At 39.7% G+C, this 16,655-nt stretch overlaps 1 protein-coding gene across 1 annotated transcript; it reads right to left on the minus strand.

The window, feature by feature from the left end:
• Positions 1-262: 262 nt before the first annotated feature.
• On the minus strand, positions 263-15,021 carry capzb (capping actin protein of muscle Z-line subunit beta). Its single transcript, XM_053316663.1, has 9 exons — positions 14,803-15,021; positions 8,529-8,618; positions 6,536-6,657; positions 5,329-5,442; positions 5,096-5,237; positions 4,415-4,531; positions 4,256-4,321; positions 4,055-4,131; positions 263-1,441 (listed from the first exon to the last, which is right to left on the minus strand). Exons 1-9 carry the CDS (start codon positions 14,803-14,805, stop codon positions 1,354-1,356), a joined length of 819 nt encoding a protein of 272 aa, XP_053172638.1. The 5' UTR covers positions 14,806-15,021; the 3' UTR covers positions 263-1,353.
• Positions 15,022-16,655: the final 1,634 nt, after the last annotated feature.

Below are 16,655 nucleotides of genomic sequence, written 5' to 3' on the forward strand. Positions count from 1 at the left end.
TTTTGCCTTGCCTTGTCAGTCAAAGCACTTTGTAAACTCTGTTTTTAAAAAGGTGCTATATAATAAAGTTATTATTATTATATTATTATTCTCTGATATATCAATAATGATTGAATGAGTCTCAAAAATGCACCATGGATCATAGATAGTGAAAGTCATGCTGCTGAGGTGGTGAGCTGTCTCATAAGACCCACTTATGTGACAGCGGTGACTTGTAGCAGCTCACATTGATAAAAAGTGAAGAATAAAATCAGAACAAGAGTAGCTTTTTACTGTTTTTATTGTTGCTGGAGGCTCTAATACAATATGAATCATAAGCTTTACAAAATAAAAACAAAAAACAAAATACAACAAAAGATTCCCCTCCAAAATGGAAACGTTCAAAGGTTTCCAATGAAACACAAAGACAAATTGTGACCCCCAACAAAGACATATAAGGTGAGGAGAGAGAAGAGTTGAAGAAGCTAAACAGAGGGGGAGGCAAACTGTCATGTTATACACAGTGTAGAGGAGGGCTGGGGGGTTGGGTTGATGACATGGGTGTTCTCAGTGAATATAAGAGTCCATCCCCGTGTTTGATAAGTCAACGTTTGCGCTGAGTGCAGCCCCATGCTCCCACACAGGCTCACATGCATGAGGACAGCGTGGAATGAAGAATAAAAACCTTCCGAAGGCCACCCTCGTGTTCACACCGTTACATTGCCCAAAAGAATGAGTTACACTGACAGTTATAATTTTTTACAAATATATCTTGGGGGGAGGGAGGGGGAGGGTAGGGCTGTTGACAAAAATAGATGCAAGAAAAAAAATTGATGTACAGAATTATGACAGCCCCGCCGAGTCTACACCACCTACAGCGCAGTCTGTGTCTGTCTCCTCATCACAGAGGAAGAGCAGGGCTAGAAATCGCTCGTTTCAAACTGACAAGAGGACACATCAGCTGTGAGAACATCAGGGATTATTACTACAATGACCCTCACACTGTAAGATTATCATTAACCGTCGTAATACTATCATTATATTCATAACGTGGAAGAGAAGAGAGGGGTGAAGAGGGACAGAGAGAGAGAGTGTGAGTCAATGGCTTCATGGCATATGAGATGCATGAAAACAAAAAACCTGACAGAAGAAAAAAAAAACAAATAAAAAGCTAAGCATTTTCTCCTTTTATGTTTTTTCCACAAATAAACAAGAGTGCAGCACTGAAGAGGCATGGAGGGAGAGACGTAGAGAAACAGAGAAAAGATGGCAGAGATGAGGCGGAGAGAGAGAGAGAGAGAGAAAGTGAGAGAGGGAGGGAGAGAGAGGGAGAGAGAGAGAGAAACAGACGGAAGAAAAACGACAGTAGCATCTCTAGCTTTGGTGTTTGCGTTTGAGCGCCTCCATCAGGTCGACCTTCAGAGCCTCCTGCTTTGACTTGTCAGCCAAAGTCTGAACACTCCTATGTGGTGAAAACACAGAGAGAGGGAACATAAGTGAGTGTGTGCAAGATCAAATACAAAAAACAGTGAGAGAGAAGGGAAAAGTTTTTCCAGAGAGACGGAAACACGCACAGTCTGTAAGTTTACAAGTAAAAGTGAATCTATTTAGAAAAAAAACGTTAGTTATGCAAACATCACAGTCCAACTCTACTCTGTGGAGAGAAGATGGTTAGAGAGACAGTCTGAAAAATGCGCATTATCACACACATTAAATGTATAAACACACCACACATGAAACATTAATGTCAGGCAATTAAACCAGGATTTACAGTTATGTTGTCATGCAGCTAAAATGTCTTGAAGCAGCGTTCACCATCTGCTATATTTTGCACTTTGTGGTTATTTTAAGATGTTTAATGAACTGAGAACAAATTTGAAGTGTTGTGCAAATACAAAAAGAAAAACAACACTAACAGCCACACCTTTTGCTTTCATTTTATATTTAGGTCATGGTGATCCTGAACAAAATAATATAATGCAGTAAATATTTGTGATAATCTGATTTTTCTGTTTCTGTTTCCTGTTGCACACATTTCTACAATGTGTTTTCCTTTGGCAGGACATGGAGCCATGTGCAGGATAAACACACCATTTAAGAAAACCTTATTAGGGCAAGAAACTGCAAAACATCAGTGGTGGGGGCTGCTTTGAATATTCTGACATGTTTAGTGTGTCGCTCTCTCACAGAGATCATCTGTTAGAATAAAAGATAAATGAAACATGCCTGCACAACTGCTCAATCTTCAGCACTCTGAGGAGCATGCAAATATCTTCATACAGGATACAGTCACTTTCTCTCACACACACACACAGTGATCTGTGAGCTTGAACTCCGATAAAAAATTAAAAACCATTACACGTTTGACTTGTGTCACTTTATATTCTACATTCATTAGTCTGTGATTAAAACTGCATCATTAGCCTGAATCTTACTTGGCCTCGCAAACTGATGTTTACCACTTGTGGTGTGAAGAGTTGAGAGAGTCTCACAGTAGGTTGTTACATGGCGTGACCAAAACTTTAGATTTCAACCCAATCCAAGCCAATCCACTTTATTTATATAGCTCGATTTTAACTAAGACTTAAAATAAGACTACATTGGTTTCCAGATGAGGAATGCACAATAGTAAAAGATTCAAGTTTTTATTATTGTGCGTTTAAGACCTCCTCATTTTTTATTACACTATAACCTACTTCTTGCTTCCCCACTCAGCATGAGACAAGCTCTTCCTGTTCCTGGTTTTATGCGTTTTTATCACATCAACCTCTGATTGCGTTCCACATAGTGTGTGTATAGTAGCAGAACTTTTAACTTCCTCTTGTAGGACAATAAAGATTAGAACTGAACTATATTGTAGAGCAGCTACTGACATTTTTTTTATCATCACTTAACCTGCCGATTATGTCTACAGTTAATTGTTTAATATCTAAATTGTAGAAAAATAAAAAAACGTTTAAAAAAGCCCTCCACAATTCCCTGGAGCACAAGAAAAGCAGTAAATATTTACATTTTGAGAAGCAGGAAACAGGACGTGCAGGTTTAACACGATTGCTAAATAAATGACTCAAACGAAGAGTTGATTATCAAAAATGGAAGACAATTAATGTCCTGTTCTTTGATTTACCAAATCATTTGCTAATTGTTTCCGGTTCATTATATTATTTGTTAAACATTATTAGTATTGTTTGTTTGTAATTTATTAAATTACACATTATTTTCAAGGTCTTTAAAAAAAAAGTGAAAGTATGTTACAGCTCCATCTTCCTACAATATTCAGACTTTGAAAACATGGATTAGTTACAGGCTAAATTAGAATAAACTAGCTTGAAATGTTCAAGTCCAGTGTAACAATTTTATTCAGGCATCTTTATGTTTTCAGCTCATTATTTGACTTTCAGCTGTTTTCTTCTGAAAAGCTGAGTGAGACATCTGAGAGACAGCAAAGAGGAACACCTTGAAGAGTGCAATAAGGGATGGGAAACATTTCACACACACACACACACACACACACACACACATACACACATACACACATACACACATACACACATACACACACAGACACAGGGATGTACCTCTGACCCTAGTCAATGAAGATCTGACGCTGGGTGAGGACCTGCGACAGCTCCTTCTGGAGCTGCCGATACTTTTGGTTATCAGGCAAAGACTCAATAGATCTGGAGCACAGAGGAGAGGCAGCGGGGGAGGAGAGGTGACAGAGGGATTGACATTGATAAGAATGGCAGCAGAAATGTGGAAAAAAAGCCAATGAAAATAAGGTTGACAGGAGAGGTTGAAGAAAGGGATAAAAAGAGGAGGGAAAGAATGAAACTGAAAACATGAGCAGCAAAGGTTGGTTCAAATAAGATAAGAAATGACAGAATTGACACAAAAGGGGTATGAACATATCTGTTAAACAGATCAACAGATGGAGACACAAAGGTAAAGTGACTCAGCACATAATAAGAATGGTACAACTAGAAAAACAGAGCTGCTGCAGATGCTGATGACGGCCGTGCTGTAAAAGGAGAGATGGTGATTCAAGTTATCCAAACAGCTCATGTAGCTGTACCTTAGTCCGTTGACGATGTCCTTGGTCTTCCCAAAGTAGATTTCATTCAGTGTGGAGCGAATCTTGTTCTCCATATCCTGGAACATGAGGAGGTTTTCTTTTTAACTTTTAACATTCGCACATGAATATTTCATCAGTTGACTGAAATGTATAGAATGCCTGCTTTAGATAGGAAAGTTAAAAAAACGGTATTATACTGACTTCGACAAGGCGGCCAATGTTGGCAATGTGAGGTGAAGACTCTCCAACTGTCTCATCTTTTTCCATCTGTGAAGAGGACAGAAATTGAGTTAATGGCAGACAACAGTGCAGCTCGATAAATCAGCTAGCAGCAGTTTTCTGTTCAGCTCAACAGCGTACCTGTCTTGTAAGGCTGCCGCCCAGGTTCATGGTACCGGAGCCGGTCTTGGTTGTCTGGAGCCACAGCATGACGGTGGAGGTGAGTTTGTAGTGAGCAGTACGTCCACTGGATTTCTCCTGTTTGCACAGCAGAAACAACACGCAATGAGACAATACTCCAAACTGTTTAAACTAAACTAGAAAGTCTTACACTAAATCATTGTCTCATTGTCTTGTTTTCAGGAGAGGTAACTCTTTTTGTCTTCAAAGCCACTCTTGGTAAATGTCCTTTTACTACGATTTTAAACAGCTATCAGACCAGATCATCAAGATGGATAATCTACAATGTACAATGTCCTAAGTTTGCTCTGAACTTCTATCTATCTATCTATCTATCTATCTATCTATCTATCTATCTATCTATCTATCTATCTATCTATCTATCTATCTATCTATCTATCTCTCTCTCTATATAACAGACCTCCAGGTTTAATATATAATGAAGTAAATCTCTCTATATCTCTGCGGAATGCGTTGGGATTCCCCAGACAAGCCAGAGGGCATTGCTGGGGAGAAGGATGTCTGGGTTTCCTTACTCAGGCTAATGTCATTTACAAAATGTATGAAGTCTAAATAATAAATGAAACAAAAAGGGCAGCAGAAAATTCAATCGCAACCTGTTTAATATCAGCTGATTCTCACCTGCACCTCCACCACGTGGATGGAGTCCCAGCACCCTTTGATCTTCTTGGATCCATCGCCAGCCTTCTTGATGAGAATAACTCCAGCGAAGCCATGATCCAAGTCCCAGAGGTACACAGAGGACACACCACCCTCAAAGTACCTAAAACCATCAAAGATATCATAAATCACAAGAGTGTGGCGCTGACAGTTTATTAAAAACTCCTCCATGTGATTGCCTCCCTGGTACTCACAGATCTCTGTACTGGTCAAAGGCATTATTGGCTTCGACCTCGAGTTTCCTCAGGCGAGCTGAAGGCATGGCCCCGTCTTCGATGGGAGGCTCATACTTATTACTCCACGGGGATCTGATGCACAGAAATCATTGTTAATGTGCATCAAACTCAATGATCAGTTGCAACAGCAGTTTATATGATAAACATGTTTGACAGTGTGACATCAATCCTGACTGAGCATGAAATGAGTCTAAACCTTTTGGAAGCTATATTATTTTAAATATAGTGAAAAAGTAACAGTAAAATGTGAAAAAAAATTGAAAGTTTCCAGACTTTGTCCCTGTGAGTCACCATCCTGTCATGACACTGTAACACAAACACAAACCATCCCGCTGGTTTCTCTTCTGTCTGCAGGTCCAACTAGTCAAACATTACTGAAGAATTAATATCAAACTGTGTGTCGTAGTTTGTGAGCTCCAAAATCCTAATTTTACACCCCCTCTCCCTTCAATAATGTGTTTTCTTCTTGTTACATTAATCAAAAGTTTAAGCTTCACTGTGCAGAATGATGTATGTGCAGAGTTTGAAAGAGGAAAGTTTATCTATGTTCACCTTAAATCTCAGTTAAAGGCGTGTACATACAAGCATCACAACTTGTTATGGTTCAATTTGAAATAAAAAATATTAACATCGTCATATATTCTGGATATTTAATGAACCTGAAGTAGAGGATCTTTAAAGAAATGTGTGCACACAAGTGACAACCTTCATCCATTTATAGAAATAACTTTGCTTTTAGGATGATGGTTTCAAAGTTGGTTTCTCTTTGGAAATGTAAATCATTGTTGCACAACCTACTTTCACATCTGGCTGCTGATGTTTTGGGGTATTTTAGAATCTACATGTGTCTCATTTGGGGATTTAAACAACCAACTCTTTCTTGTTGCTGTCTTACTTGGCCAGGACACTCTTAAAAAGAAGACATTTAATCTCAATTAGGTTTTCATGGTTAAATAAATGTTAAGCACTTAAATATAAGCCAGCAATAAAACTGGCCATTCATACATTCAATAAAAAGTGGATGTTTTATCCAATTTAATTACCAGCTATTAGCAAGTCAGCAATGACTTTAGTTTCACTGCCTGTGGCCCAGTATCTCATGATAGGTTGACTGTTTATAATGTGCTTCCTTGTCTGTGACTAAAAGTGCAGACATAAACTCAACCTGTAGGAGTCGCCATCTCGGTTGTAATCACAGAGCAGATAGTCTTTCCCCACCACTTTGTCCCGGGCAATCTTCAGGGGCTGGTCCACAGAAGAGAGGAGGTCCTCACACAGACTGGGCACCTGAACACAAAAACACAGAAAAAGCTCAACACAACACCATGATGTTGCTTTACTGCACACATTCTTCAGAGCAGCTGCTGCTCAGCCACTAAAAAAGTTTGCAGCATGCCTCAACTACGCAGATTAAAGTATTGTGTGTCCTGAGTGTAAGGCAAGAGATGCACAAAGAAGCTGTTTTTGTCACTTCTTGTTACAGAGGCCAATTTTTTTTTAAACTTCCCAGCAATGTAGAGGAACTGACTAGACAGAAGAACAAGAAGATCCTGGAATTTGATATCCTTATTTCAGGTTTAAGAAAATGACTTTGTGTTCCTGTCTTTCTCTCAGATTCCTGCTTGACTCAATAAACAGAGGTTACTGAGTGGAGCAGGAATAAAATATCAGTGGGAAACATAATATCTAGACGATAAGGGGGTACAAATTACTTCTCACAGACTGACAAGGATCCCTCCTCTATGTCCTCTGCATCAGAGCATAAACACAAAGGAGGCCCTGTTTTCCTTAAAAAGCCCCCAACACACACTCAGTGACACACACACACACACACACACACACACACACACACACACACACACACACCTGGCAGCAGACCAGGTGAGACAAGGAAGGGAGGGTGGAGGGGGACCAGTGAGTGTGGCAGAGGAGAAAATGGAGAACAGAGAAGAGACAAACAGGAAGAAGGGAGGCGATTTGAGGCGATTCTGAATCGCCAGGAAGAGTTTGAGCAGGGATGGTGGAGCCAAAAAGAGCCTTGCAGTGGACGTGATTGACAGCTGCGATAATAATCACTAACAACCGGACACAGGGAAATGGGTGAGGAGAGAGCCGATGCCCACGGGGAGAGAGGTTAAAAGGTGAGGGAAGAGGAAGGTGAGCAGGTGGGGGTCTGGCAGGAAACGAAGGGATATACCCATAAAACAAGGTGCCATGCAAACACTGGTAAAAGTGTGATTTGATTTGTGTCTGATTTAGCTTCATTTGTCAGACTCAGCCAGCACTGCTGAGCGCTGAGGATTTTCTTATGAAATTTTTTGTGCAGAAAAATGTAGAGAAAGAACCAATTTATTTATCTTGCAGGTAGGAATTCAATTTACCTGAGTTGCTACCAAGTGAGAACAGAGAATTTAGGAAAAATTGTGACTTATACACTGTCCAAAAAATATAAATCACACAAAAGTAACAAAAACTATCAAAAAGATTAAATGCTGGGAAATGTGAGAATTTGTTTTATATCACAAAGACATTTGAAGATATCAGTCTTCTCAGCGGTTTTATTTTTTTTAATTTTATCTGCAAAACAATATTATTGAACATAATCTGCACATTAATCGAAAACTGTAGTAGACCTAGTATACCTCAGATCTGCTAAAAGGACAGAAACACGGTACAACTCTTACACAACATTTACAGTGTGATTTAACAAAAAAGAAATACATTCACAACATCAGGACAATTACAGTTGAAAATGGTGAAAAATGCTGATCAACATTTCCAAAAGCCCACAAAAGTCCACAAACTAGACATATTCAGTTCAACATAATTTAGGAAACACAGACGAGAGAATCAGTTGCCAAAAAATGCACCACAATGTAATCATTATCATCCATAGCATTACGGTTATTGCTATTATGTTGTTGTTTTTTTTAGCAATAGAGCAATATAAGCAAAACCTGGGAGCCGAACAGCTTCACTCTGAGTTACAAATCAAATGTTCACTAGTTGCTACTGGCCTGCTAACTTATCTGGTCTCTATTTCACATAGACTGGCAGTTTTGCATTGCATTAAAAGGCGATAAAAGCCTCCCACCTTGAGTGTGTGCGTGTGTTGCCTGTGAGGATATCTAACAGGATAAGCAGAGACAGTAACTCACCAGGTCAATGAGGTCACTGAGGTTCTTCTCGATCTGCTGAGGAGGCAGACGCCTCATCAGGTCCAGGGCACAGTCCAGCTGCTGGTCGTTCTGAAACACACAACCAGCAAAGAAAAAAGACATTCCCATCAGATTACAGTTAAATACATCACCTCAATTGTTTACAACCAGGCGGGCAGTTCCGGTCCTCTGAAATGAGGCCAACGCGGAAGTAACTTAGAACTGCATTCTAGCAAAAGGCCACCAGGGGGCGACCGTTTTGGTGTCAAAAGGACTTCCGTCTCAACACAAGTCAATGGAGAATTCACCAACTTCTCACTTGATTTCTAACCTCAGTAAACGTTTTCAAAATGTGTTTATGGTCTCAATTGCTAGTTTAAAGCCTTCTTCAATGCAGTATGATGGTCATTTGTGAAATTGTGGCCTCCCTGATTATATATTTGACGATAAAGCAGGGTATGCATTAGGGTGTGGCTACGTCGTGATTGACAGGTTGATTGCCCAATATCCTCAAGATCCAGCCCTCGCAACCTATCACAACCTCCCTGCTCCGCCCATAGCGTCGCCTCATGCCCATATAAGTAGAATCCGTGTTCTTTTTTTCCCAGCATGAACCTGAAATTTTCAAGATGGCGCTGCCTAGATTTGAAACTATTGGCTTCCGAGCAGCAGTCCACAAACCAATGGGTGACGTCACGGATGTTACGTCCATTTCTTTCATACAGTCTATGATTACAACTCAGCAGCTGTCTCATCAGTTTGGGATCAGTCTCATTAAATGTGCCACATGCAAGCTGTCATTTGCAACGTCAGATCAGTTTCTGTTCTATCATTCTGAGACGTTTCACTCGTCAAAATGAACACAATAACAGAGCCTGCGAGGACCCTGTAGGACCCACAACTGTTTCTGAAACTTGAAAACTACCATTTAAAAAAGGTTTACTGTTACTGTTTACTGCTGCTGAAAGTTTGTAATGTTTGTTTTGTTGCAAACAAACAAAAAGACAAAAACTAAAACCAAAGATAATCCACATATTTAGATTAACAAATTCTTGCAAATAAAAACAAAAAGAAAAGTTAACTCTGAAGACAGTCTCACCATCTTTTAGACAAGACATTGCTCTGATAGAGTTTCTGCACCAGCTGAAGGAAATATGAGGCTAATAAGCGTTTGATTGAATCTGTTCAGTACCAACAATACTAAACATTTAATCAGAAATGTCCTAAATCAAACAATGAGAGTGTCATCAGAGCATGTTTTAATTTATTGGTATTGGTTTATTGGATTGTTTTTTTCTGATCAAACTCCATCTTTTTTGTTTGTTTCTAACTTCAAACCTTGTAACCATCTGTAAAAATGCCCATCTGTACTTGATTGAAAAACTGGAATCTTACAGTGATAAACTTGCCAACAGTTTCAATGAAGCTATCCTCTCCATCTCCAAGCAGAACCACTTCAGACAAATCATTGGTTGATTTTACATCAATCATGGCAAAGTTTTACAGGTGTACCAGAAGAAGTTGACATGTACTTCAGTACTATTCATGCTGAGGGTTAAGAGATAGTTTGTTCAAATCCTCACTGAATCATCTCCTCCTGATGTGCCATCCATGTCTAAAAGTGTATTATCAACACAGAGAATTGTGTACATTATTAGCTATAACTCAACATTTTTTGAAAGTGGCATGAAGTTTGCAATGATCTGTTAATGCAGAGGTTATCTAAAGTGGTAAAGAGAGTTTTTACTGTGGTAGTTTTAAAGCAGGTCCAAAATATATGTGAAGATATTTGATAAGGACTCAGTATTAGCAGATAGTCAGTATTAAATGACTGCACCAAGTTCTCCAATGATAAAGGCCTGTTACATTCTGTATGAGGGTATGAGGGAACTGAGTCGTGTTGCTGTGCAGAAACGTTCACACCCTAGCAGGCAAACTGTGAAAGTACAGACGCAACATTTCCAGCTCAGTGGAGTGAACAGCACTCATGATTTGTCATGTGAGCATTTTGCAGAGTTAAAAACACTGTTAGAGACACACAAAAAGAAAAGAATTGTAATTAGAACCCAAATATAGTCAAAAGTTTGAATCATAAAGTGGAGAGATTTATTCTGCGTGTAAAACTTTAAAACGTCAAGTCTGTGATGTCAGTGCAGGACTGTGTCTGCCAAACGAACTCTACAAGTCTGAGAGACTCGTGTCATTTAGGGACACAGGCAGTGAAACCCACTTAGTCAATTCATAAATATAATTGTTTCTGAGAGTTTTCAAGCAAATTGGACCATAAAGAAAAAACAAAACAAATTTGTACTCTCGATTTAGTAATTTAATAGAATTCACCGTCATTCACACTTAGTCTATCATCGTGGACATGATTCATGTTTTGGCTTGTGAGTGCATCACTGTATTATCACTGATAACCATTAATCTCTGCTGATGTCATCCACACCCAGCTTCAGGAAACCTCAAGTACATCAAACAAGTTTTACTCGCTCTTAATCCACCATGCATCAGTACATCAGGAATTAACTGACATTACAGGGAAAATAGGTATTCTTTGTCGCTTTCTTCCAACTTCCAGCTGACTGAATGTGTTTGGTGTCCTCGACAAGAGGGGATCGGGCAAAATGGACAAATCAACAGCACTAATTATTAAATGGAGAGCACAAACTAAGTTTTTTCCCCACTCTGTAGCCATGTATCTTTATAAAGATACATTTACAAGACATTATTATTTACCATACTCTTGAAACATGTGCTGTTTTGTTTTCTATATGCACAAAACTGTCAATACACGTCAGTACAAGTGTGTGTGGAGTTTAATTGGTGGGGAAACCCATCACTCAAAAACCCAAACCAGAGGGCCACCGGCTGTGACCTCACTGATTAGGGTGTGGCCACATCTGTACTATATTTAACCTATAACATGTTATCATGCCTGCAGTGAAGACTTCCTTAAAATCGCTCTTCCAATCCCCTTTCACACACATACATCAGCCAGTAGGTGCCAGTGCCGCAGTGACACAATCACTCTGTCTTCCCACCCAATGATTACTGTCAAATGTGTTTAAAGTGCAAGAACAAGTTGTTTGTCTATGGCATCCCCTATGGACACTATAAGTTTATGTTCATAGAATAATGAAGTTAATTACACAAATAGTCGCTTTGAAGGTACAAAAACCATGTAGGAACTAAGTTCAGGCTTCGTAGACAGGTCTTAAATACTGGACAGAAGTATTGGCGCTTTTCCACTATGCAGTTCTAGCACGACTCGACTCGACTCGACTCGACTTTTACTGAGTACGGCAGTACTCTGCCGAGGTTCCAAGTGAGCCGAGCTAAATGTAACGTCAACAGACTGCCAGCCACTGATTGGTCAGAGAGTCGTCACTGGAAAAGTCTTGAGCCGTCCCACACAAGAATCACATCCGGCATTTTTAAATACTGGCAACAGCGTTACAGCCATTCGGCTCAATTTTCTTGCTTTGTGTGTGTCAAAAAGGCACATATACCATGTCCTCCATTGTTTATGTGATTGTGTCACGTATAAAATGAAATCACGGCAGTGCTAGAACTGTATAGTGGAAAAGCGCCATAAGTGTGTTCAGTGATAGGCAAAAAACAAAACTGTAAAACGTCACCATCATCAGTCTAAAACACCAATGACTCTAAAAATAGAGGCACACCGATACCAATGCTGACTCAAAGAACTGGATCTGGCATTGGACACCATTATTTTCATAAATAACAATTCAGTAAATTTGTATCTATGTATTAATTTGTAACATTTTGCTTTACAAAGTTATGAAAGTATTGTTCAGTTTAAGCCTGATGTTGCCTTTATATATAACTGAATGATCCCAGTCTCTTCCTCTTATTAATCAAACACTGGTATTAAACTCTGTATTGGCCAGTACCCAAAGCTCAGTTATCTGTATTGGAACTGAAAAAGTCAGATTGGTGCTTCTTTACCTGAAAGACTTGAATATAGCCAAAGACTAAGTACAGCTAATTCCTTTTTTGGTTACATGTTTGAGTTGTTTGCTGAAGCTTGTTTTGCTGTTATTTACTTGGCCTCTTCATACATGTCTGATAACTACTCATTTTTTCCAATGAACTGCTGTTTTGTGAAGGCGCAGGAGTAGTTTTTCAACTCTTGTCAGTCAACATTCCTGTTTGTTGTCTCTAGCCTTTAGCATTACTTAAAAGTTAAAAGTCATGGTCAAAGTTTGCCCGTTCACTCTGACTGACTTGGTTGTGTAGCAGCAGTTTTAGGAAAATGTGAATGTCAATTAAAACTAAATTAAGAACTTGGAAGACACAGAGCAGACAGGACTCAGAGCATAGCCTTCCCCCAGGGGTTTCTCTTCCTTAAATATGCAGTGAGTAGCAGGATATTAGTGAGTAGGGGAGGACAGGCCAGCCACGACACGAAACCCTGGGGAATGTGTGGGAAGATGAAGGCAAGAGTATTACAGTTCTAACAAAGGGACAAAACATGTTTTAAAGCAAACTCGACTGTGCAACAACCATTTTCATCTGGGTATCATCAGCCAGTACCATCAAAATCACCTAACCCTGTCTACATCTTACTAGATACCAGTCTAAACATACTTGACTGCTGTAATTACACAATGTTACAGCACATGGATTCACATTAACATCAGCCCTGTAGCAGCCTTTATCAACCTAGAGACCAACTTACTGATCACTTAACATATCATTTACAAAACACTGCATTAATATGACCCTGTCATGGTAAGTACACTCATTTCAACCATTACAAACAAACAAATGTACTCCTGATGAATGGCAGCTGAATATGACGTACAGTTCAGCATTGCTCATCCAAATCGCACGAGAAAATAGGCCTTATTTGCATTGGAAATAATTTTGAATTGTGTCAATATTGAAATCAGCAGCAGCACAATAGGAATAGCTATCTGCATTAACATTTTATGTGTTTATTACAACTATTTTCTTTTGTCTTTTACATGTCCAGAAAACCCTGCACTGAGCTTTGTCTATAACGTAACTCCTCTTAAGTGTGTAAACCTAACAAAGTATAGTCAAGCAGCTGCTAGCTGGCCAAAGGACAATGACATGTTATAAAGGAGGAGAGCCCTCTTTCCATAAACATTTGCCTTAAGGTTGACCCTGAACATAACAGATGTTTCTAGGCAATGCCATTTCCTCTCCTCTGCGTTGCCTTTTTTTGCCTGTTTTATAATCTCTCACGTCTGATGAATCAGTCCCCTTCATCAGACACCTGCGTTCCTTGACGCCGTGTTTATCAGTGCTCCTGTCTCGGTGTAAACACTGGCTCAGACCAACAACCCCCGGGGTCAGGGGAGTGCTGAGCTAGCAGGATGGATGAGGTGAGGGTAAGAAGAGTGTGCGACTACGGAGAAAAGCCAGCTGCTCTTCCCATTTCAGACACAAGGAAATTTAGGCCAAGTGGAAGTGCTACATATTTTTTTTATAAACAATGCACAAAATGGTGCTCCACTATGCTGGAATAGTCAAATATTCACCTTGGTCAGACATAAATAAATGACTTGCCACAATGATGTCACCGCCAGAAATACTTTTGACATGGGAGGCATTTAAAAACAAGAAATGATAAAACATTATATGCAAGTATGATTTGTACAAATTGTCAGAGCTTCACATATTCACCAGAAAATGTTGATTAAAAACATACAACATAAACAACATCATCATCAAACTTGCAAAGTCAAGCTAAAACTCTAAAAGTAGGAAAACCTTGTCAAAGCAGGTTGACAGCTTGTCATGGTTAGGAATAGGAGGAGCAAGCGGTCTTATTTTAGCTACAGGCAACCCAGCACTGGACTATTTTAGCCTGTATGTGTGTGTGTGCGTGTGTGAGTGTGTGTATGTGTGTATGTGTGTTAGGACTGCTCTCCCATACTATTCACCAACTTGTGTCAAATCCAAAACATCCTGTGCTAACTTTAAGCCTGCTGGGCATCTAGCTCGGCTAATAGCTAGCCAACCTAGCTGCTAGCTTAGCCACGGAGCTAACTCATCCGGTACGCAGAAGTTTTGGTTAACAGCGCAGGTTATACGTGCATCGGTGATTTACAGCCGACACTTGGATCAAGTCCTGCTGCCCTCCTGGTGCCGCTGCTCTCGGGTTACCACCCCACACCTCCAAGCTATCGTTAGCCTAGCCCTAGCAGCCCCAGCTAGCAGCAACCCCTCCACCCTCTCCTCCGTCTCTCCCAGCAGCTCCACCGCGGCCCTCACTCACCATGTCTGCGGTGGTCTCAGCGGGGCAGGGGAGCACGATTTCACCGATGACTGTACACCTTAGCTTCAGTAGGGCTTATCAAAGCGCTCCTCTCGTCTCTTGTTGTCTTGTTGTTGTTTTTTCAGTCCCCCCCGCGGAAGATGTTTTGTTCGCCTCTCCCTTAGTGAACCCAGCCCTGTCAGCGAAATGCACTTCCTCAAACCGGGCTACAGGAAGGAGGCTGCCGTCAGAAAGCAGGGCCCCGCTTTGCATGTCCGGGTCACCCCGGGCTTTTCTCCGCAGCAGCCAATCGCCGAGGAGCAAGAAAGGCATTGCCAAGTATGGAAAGAGAGGAGTGGTGCAGTAAGCATGCAGTCAGAGAGGGCAGCAGATAGACAGCTACAGCTATGGCTTCTTTAAAATCGGCCTTATTTTCTTTTTGATCAGTGTTTCAAAGATAAATGTAAATCCAGTGAGTGTAGGCCACTCCTGCATGTTTTTTTTTAACAAAGAGCTAACGCTATTACGTTTTCCAATAATGTTTAAAAGTTATGAAAACTGTGCTTTATTTACAAGGCCTCTGAAAGATCTGTGTTGATACAGACACCCTCTTCATTTGGTACACCTGTGCAATCTCATTTAATCCAATATAACAGCTCTGCTACAAAATCTACTTTTTTAAAGTTTATACATTTTCAGTTTTTGTTCACATTGTTAAAAAGGTGATCGTTTTACTTTATATTTATTACTGAGGTCATACAAAGTGGTGGTGGCGTGCCGGGGTGCATTATTTTGACTGGTGTTCCTAATATTTTGCCCCTCTAATGTACGTTAATGGACACCATTCAATATAATGAACCTTAATACATCACCCACTATGACCTCAATAATAAACATAAAGCAGAATTATCACCATGATAATGTCAGCAAAAACTGCAAATGTATAAGCCTCATAAATGTAGAATTTAAAGCAGAGCTGTTGTATTGGATTGAATTAGATTGCACAGGTCTACCTAATAAACAGGCCAGTGAGTGTATGTTTAGTTGAAATTATGCCTCTTTGCTCTTTTTCTTGTGCTTTATTGATTCTTGTCATGTCTGTGTCCCTTGGTTTTAAGTCTGAGATGTTGTTTGTAATATTTGACTTGTTTAATAAACCTGGCAGAAAAAAAATCTATAACACTAGAGTTAGAAAAAATGCTTTCTTTTCCAGTGATGAATGGAAACAAACCCTCAAGCCAACAATGTGACATTTGTTGCTCTCATAACCCCTGCTTTCCTCCGGGCATTGTGCCAATCTAAATAATTTATGATATTCTTTTCAGAATATTTAGTATTTACTAGTTTTATAACTTTATTTTTGTGAACAGTGAACGCATAAATATCTTCCTCTGTAATACTGTTGGGATGGACAAAATATTAGGAATCCTTTTCAATATAATACACTCCAGTACATCAGCACCATGCACTACGACCTCAATAATACACACAAAGTCGAATGATCACCTTTCTGACAATATCAACAAAAAACAAAGATATATGAGCATTATAAAAGTAGGATTTATGGCAGAGCTGTTGTATTTGATTGCACAGGTGTTCATAGTGCTCGGTCTACAAATAATGTATGCGTATGGTAACTTCTCCCCACTGTTTTATTGCCGCCAGCTGGCATTTCTTAAGAGCTATCAATTGGGAGGTGTATGTGTTATATAAAAATGTATTTTTCTCATTAATTTCCCAATGTTAAACATCTCCATATTTAAGCTATCATGACATTGTAAAAATGTGTATTCTGCCCCAAAGCTAAGAGTGTGTCCTATAACGTTTGCAAAAATGAAGCCTCCTTATATAACCCCACAAACATCTGTACATTT

Source organism: Scomber japonicus, chromosome 3 (assembly GCF_027409825.1).
Source record: "Scomber japonicus isolate fScoJap1 chromosome 3, fScoJap1.pri, whole genome shotgun sequence".
Taxonomy (NCBI): domain Eukaryota; kingdom Metazoa; phylum Chordata; class Actinopteri; order Scombriformes; family Scombridae; genus Scomber; species Scomber japonicus.